This window comes from Carcharhinus amblyrhynchos, chromosome 15 (assembly GCF_965287045.1).
Source record: "Carcharhinus amblyrhynchos chromosome 15, sCarAmb.v2.hapA, whole genome shotgun sequence".
Taxonomy (NCBI): domain Eukaryota; kingdom Metazoa; phylum Chordata; class Chondrichthyes; order Carcharhiniformes; family Carcharhinidae; genus Carcharhinus; species Carcharhinus amblyrhynchos.
In genome coordinates, this window is record NC_137338.1 from 54,703,754 (window position 1) to 54,716,071 (window position 12,318).

The 12,318-nt window shown below is 41.1% G+C and overlaps 1 protein-coding gene across 9 annotated transcripts in view; it reads left to right on the forward strand.

The window, feature by feature from the left end:
- The window catches only part of LOC145353309 (rho guanine nucleotide exchange factor TIAM1-like), a 324,742-nt gene that overhangs the window by 268,190 nt on the left and 44,234 nt on the right, over window positions 1–12,318 (forward strand). The window contains exon 1 of one of the 9 annotated variants that reach the window (XM_080203951.1): window positions 590–1,169. The exons of the other annotated variants lie outside the window; for them this stretch is intronic. Coding sequence (XP_080060077.1) covers window positions 1,014–1,169 — 156 coding nt within the window. The 5' untranslated portion in view covers window positions 590–1,013. Of the gene's footprint in view, window positions 1–589; window positions 1,170–12,318 lie in introns of those variants that run through there. 9 annotated transcript variants of the gene reach the window in all.

A 12,318-nucleotide genomic window follows, 5' to 3' on the forward strand; every position in this document is an offset into this window, starting at 1 on the left:
TGCAGGCTCTGCTAAACTTGTCATACTTAGTCTTTGTCGGTTGCTGTAATGTTTACAGATTTTAGCACTTTGCTGCATTGTATAACTTGATTATTTTGTTTGAGTTGACAGTATTATTCGAGTGTGTCTTAATGGGAAAAATGTGGATGATGTTCAGATCAGACAGCTGTGCCTCTGTTTTGTATTTTGGGAAAATGCCATCTGTTCAGGATTCTTTGCTGGTTGCCTCTGAAGTGACGAGTGCTGTAACTGAATTCAAAGAAATTAGAAAGGGAAATTGATTATGAATAATTATTCCTGCAGAATCTTTGCAGCAGTTGTAAATGACATTAGATCATTCTGTTGGTTTTAGAGTGTGAATAATTATTTGCAGATCAGAATGAAAAAAAAGCAAAGAAAAAATATAGAATTCCTTTCTGATATTGGCCAGAAGCTGAAACTCAGCTTCAAAGAAGAGCCTTTCTTTTACAAGGCTGTAAACATTGGCATCCTTTTTACATGCAACCCATTCAACCGCATAGAGCCATAGATGACATTTCCGGTAATTTTCTTTGCAGTGTTTGATAGTTTTGTGCAGTTCAGTGCAGCTTCACACAATTGAGTATTAGTATTCCAGTGGGGGAACTAAACCAATTGGATGAACCAGCGCCCTAGGAAGCAGACAGTGACATTCCGATGTCAGCTTCAGCAGGCTGTCTTTCATGTTTCTGCTAGTTCTTTTTGCTGCTGTGTTCGATGAGAGCACTTTTGTTGACAGGAACTTCTCTTCATTGCTGGACATGCTGTAACAGATACTGGAATCCTAGTTCAGATAAACATTGAAGGATTTAGGGTTGAGGTAGTTAGAATAGGATTACTGCATTTGCTCCATTCTGAACTGATTCTCTGTACTACAGCTCTGCATAACATAGAACAGTAAGCACAGCGTCTTTACATTTGAACTACTTTAAAAATGAAGGAAAAACAAAAATTATTACCATCGAACCGTCTGCCACGTTTTAAGATTCCGGCTGATGAAAACTGATGATAAATGTACAATAACAAAGCAGATTTATTCATTAGGTAAAGGGCTTCTTTTCACAATGTCAGTCTTTTGGAGAGTAAAACACAAGGCCAAAGACCAGGACATCAAAGGATCCTGTGATTCGATTTACGAGATGCTTTACTTGGTGAGAATCTGATTATTGTTTGTCTAGGTATGAGTGAATAATCAAGCCATGTATAATTTTGAAAACGTTGTCGATGCTTTTAGGGAATAGCTGCAGTTGAGTGTTTTTAAAAATCATATTTGCTTTATCATCATTTTGACTGCTCGTGAACATTTGACATTCTATTTATTATGCAGCATAAATAACAAATTAATAGATACTAAAATCCTTTGAGCTGCTTTTTATATTTGATTGTAATGGTTGTTTTAAAAAAAACTGATTAGTCTATTTTACAAACAAGGCTTCTATTACCTTTTATTATTTTGTGTAAACATAATTCAACTTTGACATTCTCATTATTTGTTATAAAATAGCTGATTTATGGAACAATTAATATATATAGTTTTGCAATTCGATTTGGTACCTTTGAACAATCTGAATATCTGATAAGCAAATAATTTTGTTGTTTGGTTGAGTTTTATGTGTACTATTACAATAATTTTATTGCAAGTTTGAAAACTATATGTTGGTTGAGATGACATGGCAATGTAATGCAGTGCAGCAATATGCAGAGATAGGTAGAACGGGGTTTTGTATCTGTAATTCTCCTCGTGGTAAATGCCTCATCTCAGCCAAGCTGATAAGCGCAAGGATGTGAAGGGTGAAAAGAAATATTGTGCACCTCTTATCATTAAGATATGTTAGTGTTAAAGATAAATTTACTGGGTTAATCATCTAGAGGCATGAGTCAAATTCTACCATGAAAATTTGAACATTTGAATTAAATTAGAATTTAACACAAAATTTGGAAATTAAAACTGTTAAATTGTTCTAAAAACTCAATTGGTTCCTGTTGTCCTGTGAAACAGAATTTTAACTATGAGGGATAATTGGATAGGATCATGTTTTACTTGGAACAGTGGAGGCTGAGGGGAGATATAATTGAACTGAATTAAATTGAGGAGCCTAGGTAGAATGGATAGGAAAAACCTTTTCCATTTGACAGAAAGTTCAATAATTAGGGTAATTGGTAGATGAGTTAGAGGGGAGAGAGATTTTTTTCCCACCCACTCACTAGCAGAAGGAGTGCTAGAGGCAGAAAGTCTTTGTTTCGTAACCAAAGGGCTAAGGACTAGGAATGGAAAGGTGGGATCTAACTCGATAGCTCTTTTGCAGCTAGTAGCTACAGTTGCACTGCAAGCAAACCTTTATCAGTCTGACCTATATGTAACTCCAGTTCAGGTTGATTCTTAACCCTCTTTTAAGTGGCCTAGAATATCAAAGTTTCCTTTTATTCATTCATGGAATGTGGGTGCTATTATTGCCACCCCTAGTTACTCTTGAGTAGGTAGGTTAGGAACACCCACTATGCTGTTAGGAACAGAGTTCCAGGACTTTGATGCAGTGAAGTGTACGAATGGTGATATAGTTCCAAGGCTGGATGGTGTGTGATTAGGAGAGGACCTTGCAGATTGTGATGTTTCCATGCAACTGTTACCCTTATAGATGGTAGATGCCGCAGATTTGGAAGGTGTTGTTCAAGAAGTCTTGGTGAGTTGCTGCAGCGCATCTTATACACACTACTGCCACTGCGTGTCAGTGCTGGAGGGAGTGAATGCTTTCTTGTGGTGTATGGGGTGCCAGTAAAGCAGGCTGCTTTATCCTAGAATCTTCTCGAGTGTTGTTGGAGCTGCACTTATTCAGGCAAGTGGCAAGCATTTCATCAAATCCTGAATTGTGCCTTCTAGTTGGAGGACAGGCTTTGGGGATTCAGAGAGTGAGTTATAGTCTGCAGAATTCTTAGCTTGTTAACCTGCTGTTATAGCTACAGTATTTATGTGGCTCGTCCAGTTCTGTTTCTGATCAATGTTAACCCACCCACAATGTTGATAGTGGAGAATTCAGCAATAGTAATGCCATTCAACATTATGGGGAGATGGTTAATTCTCTTTGGTTAGAGATGGTCATTTCCTGGCACTTGAGTGACGCAAATATTACTTGACGGTTATCAGCCCAAGCCTGAATATTATCTAGTTTTTGCTGCATGTGGACTGCTTCAATATCTGAGGAGTCGCGAGTGGTGATTGTCATTGTGCAGTCATCTGTAAACATCTGCACTAATGTTCCCACTCCTGACCTTATAAATGAGGGAATGCCATTGACGAAGCATCGGAAGATGATTGGCCCTAGAACATAGTTATGTCAAACCTTGAGCATGTAGGTTGTTAGCAATACCTGCACCTAAGAATGAATAATCATTAACAATTCTGACTAACGTTGATAGGTCGCTTGCTCCACTTTAACAGAAAATTGTTGGCTGTGTGGGAAGTTTAAGTAAAAAAGGTCACACAATGCCAGTTATTTTCTGCAGCAGAAGCATACATCTGAAGAGCGTTGCTAGGTTACAGTACTGGTGGGTGAGAATAATGCAATTCAACTTTATATTAAAAATAAACTGTTTAACAGAATGCAAACCTTCCTGCACTGTTTCAACCATTTTAATTAGCTTCCTCTCCCCATTTGGGTTGTGCTGGCAACCAAAATTTCTGCTCACATTTGTCTTTTCCCTGTTTGTTTCTTTTTGATATTATTCATCCTTCAATTTCTATCATTTTTAGCTCTCTCTCAGCTATGAATTTTGATGTCTGATTATCTATCAGTAGAGGAGAATATTGTGTGCAATATAGTAACAATATGATTTTTAGTTTGATATAGGGGTATCAAGTGTTTAGGAAGGATAGGCAGGAGGAAAAAGGGGGGGGCGTAGCTCTGCTGATTAAGGATAGCATCAGGGTGGTAGCAAGGGATGATATAGGAACCAAAGAGCAGAAAGTGGAATCGTTGTGGGTGGAGATTAGGAACAGCAAAGGGAGGAAGATGCTGGTGGGTGTCGTCTATAGGCCCCCGAATAATGATCTGGAGGTGGGGCGGGCTGTTAACACGCAAATAAGTGCGGTGTGCAGGAATGGAACGGCGATAATTATGGGGGATTTCAATCTACATATTGATTGGTCGACCCATGTTGGACGCGGTGGGCTTGAGGAGGAGTTCTTGGAATGCTGGAATGGGATAGTTTCCATGAACAGTGTGTGTTGGAGCCGACGAGGGAGCGAGCTATCTTGAATCTGGTGTTATGTAATGAGGCGGGTAGAATTAGGGACCTTGTGAAGGATCCTCTTGGGGAGAGTGATCATTGTATGGTGGAGTTTCTGGTGCAGATGGAGGAGGAGAAAGTGGGTTCCCGGACACGCATCCTTTGTTTGAACAGAGGGGAGTACGGTAGGATGAGAGAAGAATTGGCGAATGTTGACTGGGGTAGCGCGTTGGAAGGTAGGTCTGCTGAGGAGCAGTGGAGGATCTTTAAGGAGATCTTTCTTGGTGCTCAGCAGAAATTTATTCCGATGGTTAAAAAGGACCGTAGGAGGAAAGGTAATAAGCCGTGGATAACGAAGGAGGTGAAGGAAAGTGTTAAATTAAAAGCGGAGGCGTTCAGAGTAGCTAAGAGTAGTGGGCGAGAAGAGGATTGGGAGAGGTTTAAATGTCAACAAAGATTGACAAAGAAGTTGATAAAGAAGGGTAGGAGAAACTATGAAGCTGGGCTAGCGCTTAATATAAAAAAGGATAGCAAGAGTTTTTATAAATATATAAAAAGGAAGAGGCTGGCTAGGATGAACGTTGGACCCTTAGAGGATGAGAGGGGGGACTTAGTGGTAGGGGATGGGGAAATGGCTGAGGTCTTGAATAACTTTTTTGTTTCTGTCTTCACGGAGGAGGACGTGAATAATTTGCCGGGTGTTAGCGATGGAAAGGTGGTAGGACTGGAGGGTCTCAATGACATTATTGTTACTAGAGAGGTGGTGCTCGACAGACTGGAGGGACTGATTGTGGACAAGTCTCCAGGACCGGATGGAATGCATTCGAGGGTTCTGAAAGAAATGGCGGAGATGATAGTGGATGCCTTGGTGGTTATTTTCCAAACGTCGCTGGATTCCGGGGAAGTGCTGGAAGATTGGAAAACGGCTAATGTTACGCCGTTGTTTAAGAAGGGTGGCAGGCAAAAGGCAGGGAATTATAGGCCGGTTAGTTTAATGTCTGTTGTAGGTAAAATGTTAGAATCCGTCATCAAGGAGGAAATAGCGAGGCATCTTGAAGGGAATTGCTTGATAGAGCAGACGCAGCACGGTTTTGTTAAGGGGAAGTCGTGTCTGACAAATTTATTGGAGTTCTATGAGGATGTGTCTAGGGCGGTGGATAGAGGAGAGCCGGTGGATGTGATCTGTCTTGATTTTCAGAAGGCGTTTGACAAGGTACCTCAAGAGGTTATTGCAGAAGGTAAGGGGGCATGGAGTTGGGGGTAGGGTGTTAGCGTGGATAGAGGATTGGTTGTCAAATTGGAGGCAGAGAGTGGGGGTTAATGGGTGCTATTCAGATTGGCGGTTGGTGACTAGTGGAGTGCCCCAGGGGTCGGTGCTGGGGCCTCAGCTATTTACCATTTATATAGATGATCTGGAGGAGGGAACCGAGTGTATGGTGTCGAAATTTGCTGATGACACCAAGATTGGTGGAACGGCAAATTGCGCGGAGGGTGTGGAGAGTCTGCAGAAGGATCTAGATAGGCTGGGCGAATGGGCCAGGAACTGGCGAATGGAATTCAATGTTGGCAAGTGCGAGGTGGTCCACTTTGGTTGGAAAGACAATTACTTTTGTGGCGAAAAACTGCAGCAGGCGACGGTGCAGAGGGACCTCGGGGACCTTGTGCATGAGTTGCAAAAACCCAGCCTGCAGGTGCAGCAGGTGGTCAGGAAGGCTAATGGGATGCTGGCCTTCATAGTGAGGGGGATTGAATATAAAAGTAGGGAGGTCTTGCTGCAGCTGTATAGGGCATTGGTGAGGCCGCAGCTGGAGTACTGTGTGCAGTTTTGGTCGCCGCACTTACGCAAGGATATTTTGGCCTTGGAGGGAGTGCAGAGGAGGTTTACTAGGCTGATACCGGAGTTGAGGGGCTTGAGCTATGAGGAGAGGCTGAATAAACTAGGCTTGTACTCGTTAGAGTTTAGAAGAATGAGGGGAGATCTCATTGAGACATATAAGATGATGAATGGGATGGATAGGATAGAGGTGGAGAGACTCATCCCGCTCAGAAAGGACAGTAGGACTAGGGGGCACAGCCTCAAGATAAAGGGGGGGCCGTTTAGAACGGAGTTGAGGAGGAACTTCTGAGGGTGGTGAATCTCTGGAATTCTCTGCCCGTTGAAGTGGTGGAGGCTGCCTCGCTAAATATTTTTAAGATGTGGGTTGATGGGTTTTTGATAAGCGAGGGGATTAAGGGTTATGGGGAGAGGGCGGGAATGAGCCACGACAGATCAGCCATGATCTTATTGAATGGCAGGGCAGGCTCGAAGGGCCAGATGGCCTACTCCTGCTCCTATTTCTTATTTTCTTATGTTCTTATAATGAATTGAAAAGTCATAATTAGTGTATGATTTCCATTTACTGTTCTCATCTCCCATGTTACACTGTAAATGTCAAAATGGTGACTTGGCTTTGTAAGAGTTAATTTTGTCTTGTATGTTAGCTACTATGAAATTAGAATGTCGTGGTTTTGTGGATTATTGTATCAAAAGCGATCTTTAGTCTCTGCCCCTAAAATTATTCCACGCAATCAGCAAAAACAACACATGAACGCATTGATCCTGAATTACTCATGATTTTGCTTGTTTAGATCTGTCAGGGAGCAATTCAATGTTTTTTTTCCCCCCTAAATTCCTAAATCCTGACTTTTAATAGAAAATACATTATTAATGGCTGATTAAAGCTGGCATCAGAGCAATGGAGAGAGGAAGATGAGTGAAGAGGTCAAAACAGATACATGAGGCGGTAGGAAAACAGACGACTTTCTAAAATGGTATACAGAATGCCCTAAGTATTCACTTAGGAAGGTCTCTTTATGCAACTATCATCCTAATGTGCAAGCACATATTGTTGATAAAAGATGGAAACGTTCCAATTATTAACAGCCATCAAAGAATGACAACCAGGCACACCATGGACCTGATTTTCTGCATGTTCTTGATGCCATTCCGCTTTCTGCCATTTTGATTGAAGCTTTAGATTAGAGGCCAAGGCTCTAGTCAGAGACAGGCAGGAATCTCATTATAAAATACAAGTAAAGCCCTTATATTGTTAAACGAATCCTGATACAATTTTCAAGTACTAGGGGGAAAGCAAATACTTTTCATACATTAATGTATCATTAATATTTCTCCTGGCCCTACAGAAATTGACATGCCAGATTCATGGGGTGGGATTTTACAGCTTCACTCATTCTGAAACGTAAAATCCCACTGCGGTCAACAGACTTTTCCATGCTTCGCCCCTAGCCGCCTCCGATTCCTGGGGCGGGCAGGCTGGTAAAATTCTGGCCGTGATCTTCACTGGCCATTACTTGGATTGCGCATCTTCACACCCAGTTAACTCAACTGAATTAGCTCTGCAGATGAACCATTGAATTTCTTCTCCTCGCTATCCCCCTTAATTAGTAATCTGTTCCAAATATGCATGTACCTTGCCACACATATGATGATGAGGCTCACCCAGAGAAATGTTTTTGGCCTGTGACAGCCTTCATTGCATGAGCTTACTCTGTTTGCCTTGCAGCAAAATGAGCAGGGAGGTCTTTCTGTATCCTAATTTCAACTAATTTTGTAAATTAAAAATGAAGTTCAAAATCTCTAAAAAGGCAAAGGGATCTCCTCCTCATTGCTAACTATTCCACCATGCATCTCACCCACTTCTCTCCTCTATAACTGAACAATCCGCGTTGAACGTTACTTGACCAATTGATGATAATGAGGGATACAAAATGTACCGTGGGTGGTGAACTAGCCTGTCACAAGCACAGGGTTTCACTGATAGCAGCGACCCAGGAATTCTTATGAAAATTAGTCTTGTCTCCAAGTGAGAACACATTTCACCATGTGGCGTGGCAATCGCACTATCCTAAGTATAACAGGGTAAGGACATATTAGACGCTCAGCTTTGGATGGCTGGATTAAGCACTCTCTTGCCCATGAGAAGTAGAATTGTGTGATGCCAAAACCTGCAAGCTGATAACCCAGCACATCATCTTTCCTCCATTAACATCAAGCTGTGAGCTAACTCTTGTTTCACAATAGAATATAGAACAGCATGCCAGGAGCAACACCGGGCATGCCTGGATGAGTTGTCAAACTAGTGAAGCTTACCTAATTACATCCTGCATGCCAAAACCAGCATTCCAAAGATAGTGCTAAACAGTTCCATAACTAATGGATTCGAACAAAACTTTATAGGCCCACCACATCGAGTCAAAGATTGTGAACTGGAGGAATGGGCTCCATATGTAGATAATAATATGGCAAACCCTAGCACAAGCTCATTTGCATATATCTGCAGCCAAAAATCTCGGGCTTGTCCTTACTCTTCCTTCTCCTGAGACGTCCGTCATTGACTCTCTTGTCCAGCCAATTTGGTTTATTCCATGTGGTACGAAGTAATATGTGACTGCATTGAACACAAAGACTGTGAGCCCTGATACCAGTAACACTTAAGACCTAGCTTCTCTGCAAGTTGTTTTGGCACAGCTATGACACCGTTATTAACTTCAACTTCACAATGTGAGAAGTATTTCCTCCTTGCTGTATAGAGTAAGTTCTAACCAATTAATTAATTAAAGAAACTAATTAAAATTGAAAGTGTGTGCATGAAGAAAACCTAATTACTTATTACAAACCAGGCCTCCTCCATTCCTGCCTGTGATGATCACTTGTTGTCGGTTTCTTTTCAATTAAATAGAGGAAGACATACAACTCTTACAAATAAGATTAAAATGCTGCTGGAAAACAAATAAATATCTAATAAGCATAGGGATATGGTAAAACAGTGGTTACATAACTGGACTAGTAATTCAGGTGCCTGAACTAATAATCAGAAACATGAGTCAAAACCCTATTACTTGGGGAGCTTGAATTCAATTAATTAAATAAAATCTCAAATAAAAAGCTAGTTTCAGAAATGGTGACCTTGAAACTACCGATTGTTTTAAAAACTCATCTGTTCAGTAATGTTCAATAAACTCCAGTAATGGAGTTTAATCCTGATAAGTGTGAGGTGATTCATTTTGGTAGGACAAACTTGAATGCAGATTACAGGGTCAATGGTTTGTGAAGGAACAGAGAGATCTTGGGGTTCATATCCACAGATCTCTGAAGTTTGCCACTCAAGTGGATAGAGCCGTGAAGAATGCTGATAGTTTGTTAGCGTTTATTAACAGGGGGTTTCAGTTTAAGAGCCGCGGGGTTATGCTGCAACTATACCGGACGTTGGTGAGACCACATTTGGAATATTGTGTTTAATTCTGGGCACCTCACTATAAGAAGGATGTGGAAGCATTGGAGAGAGTGCAGAGGAGATTTACTAGGGTGCTGCCTGGTTTGGAGGGAAGGTCTTTTGAGGAAAGCTTGAGGGAGCTGGGGCTTTTCTTTTTGGAGCAGAGAAGGATGAGAGGCGACTTAATAGACGTTTATGAGATGATGAAAGGGATTGATAGAGTGGACATGCAGAGACTATTTCCTTAGGTGGATGTAGTTGTTACTAGGGGGCATAAGTATAAGGTTCATGGTGGGAGATATAGGAGGGATGTCCGATGTAGATTCTTTACTCAGAGAGTGGTTGGCGTGTGGAATAGACTGCCTGCTGTGATAGTGGAGTCGGACACTTTAGGATCTTTCAAGCGGTTATTGGATAGGCACATGGAGCACTCCAGAATTATAGGGAGGGGATAGCTTGATCTTGGGATTGGACATAGCTTGGCACAACATTGAGGGCTGAAGGGCCTGTACTGTGCTGTAATGTTCTATGTTTCTATGTTCTTTAGGAAAGCAATGCTGCCGTCCTTACCTGGGCTGGCCTTTTTGTGGCTCCATGCCCACAACAATGCAGTTGATTCTTAACTACTCTCTGAAATGGTCTAGCAAGACACTCAGGTTTTATCCAAGAAGGTCATTCACATTCGGCTTCTTGAGGGCAGTTCGAGATGGGTAATAAATGCTGGCTTTACCAAGTATGCCCATATCCCTTGAATGAGCACATTTGTATACTACTTTTAGATTTTTTTATCCAGTGGACCACTTTCTATTTCCCTGAATATTTTTAAATGTTTGGCTAATTTAATACATGTATATCACAATCAAAAAAAAATTACTCAACCTGTAAGCATAATCAAATGAACTTCCCATTGGAGGTACCTTCTTGTGATTCTATGGGTGTTAACTGTTTGCAGTCCTTGTTTCCTTAAACGTTGATTCAGCCCTCAATAATCCTCTACTTGGTGGTTAACACAAAAGCAGTCCTTTTCATTTGCCTAGCAAAGCAGTGCCTATTGTGGCTTGTTTCCCCCAAAATTCCTCTGTCTGAGAGTCTTCGAGTAGCAAGTACAACTACCTTCTCTTCTGTGTCCAGGTTTTAAAACTTGCACCTAACCTTCAATAGGTTTCAAACTGGGCCTCTGTCCCCAGGTCACATGGCTTTATCTCTATGCAGACATGAGGCCATATGTCACTTTCCACTCCTCAATTTTACATTGGATTAAATGAAGGAGCTTTAAACAAAACCACGTTTTAAGGTCTGGCAATCATAATAAAATAGAGAGACACTACAGAATGCTGGATAAGTAGTGTAATACAGGAGTCTGGCACATCTGAAGTGGGGATGAGTCCAGTACTACCAACACAGTAATGTAAGAGAACACATGGCCCATACCTAGGAGTCAGTCTCCTGCTTGATGGAGCTGCGTACTGTCAAGCATGGAGGGAGCTCTAGCTTGAATCCTTTAGTATTTGCATGTAAATAGTTCTTACAGTTAATAAATACACACAGTCAACCAATTTAAGACCATGGAGACTTTATTTGGACCCACTGAATTATATTTAACATTCTACAACAAGTTGAGGATGTGGGTGTATTGTACCTGAAACACAGAAAGACAGCATGCAGGTATAGCAAATAAGAAGCATAAGGATTGCTGGCCTTTATTGCAAGATGGGTGGAGTATAAAAGTATAGAAGTCTTGCTACATCTGTGCAGGGCATTGGTGAGACCATATCTTGAGTACAGTGTGCAGTTTTGGTTAACTTAAGGAGGAATATAACTTCCATTGGAGGGGGTTGCCTTATGAGGAAAGGTTGAGCAGATTGGGCTTATATTAATTGGAGATTAGGAGAATGAGAGATGATCTTACTGAAACAAATAAAATTCTGAGGAGGCTTTGCAGTAAATATCTGACAGGGTATTTCCCTTGTGGAGAATCTAGAACCATGGGTTACAGTTTCAAAATAAAGGGTTTCCCAATTATGACAGAATTGAGGATGAATTTCTTCTGTTAGATGGTCATTAGTTTTTGGAGTTCTCTCACTCAGTGAGCAGTGGAGGCTGGTCATTGAAGTTATCAAGGTTGAGTTAGCCAGATGTTTGACTGACGAGAGTTATTGGGGCAGGCAAGCAAGAGGTATTAAGGCCACGTTAGATCAGCAATAATCTTACTGATTGGAGTGAACAAGCTTGAAGGGCTGAATGACTTACTTCTCCTATTTCTTATGTACTTTTTAGTTGGCCTTATTCTCAGGATTAAACAATAAATCAGTGCAAGCATGGTTTACTAATTTGCCCAAACTGCATTTTATCTAGCAATATATTTCTATACCTGTAGCCTGCCTTTTTTGCCTGACTGAACAATTCCTACTCTTCAGTGTGACAAAGCATTCTATCTAACTGCACACATTTTGCAAGCTGATTGTTGTTCTGCCCTTAATGTTTATGAACAGGAAGCCACTCCAGTCTAATTGGAATTAAATTATAAACACAGCAAATAGGAATGAGAATAGAGATGAGTGAGTGGTTTTATTCTTTTTGAAGTCAATGTGAATAATTTGATACTGCCATCAGCCTCGATGGCTTGAATACAATATTATACGCATCAGGTCTCATTTTCTGAAGTTGTGCCTTAGATATGAGATTATAAAATAGAAAGATTTCTTGGTTAATTTTTTTTCATAGAGTATACTGCTTTTGAAAAAGTCATCATTCACCAATAGGGTAATTATCTTTGGCTCTGTCCACCTGAAGGCACAGGATT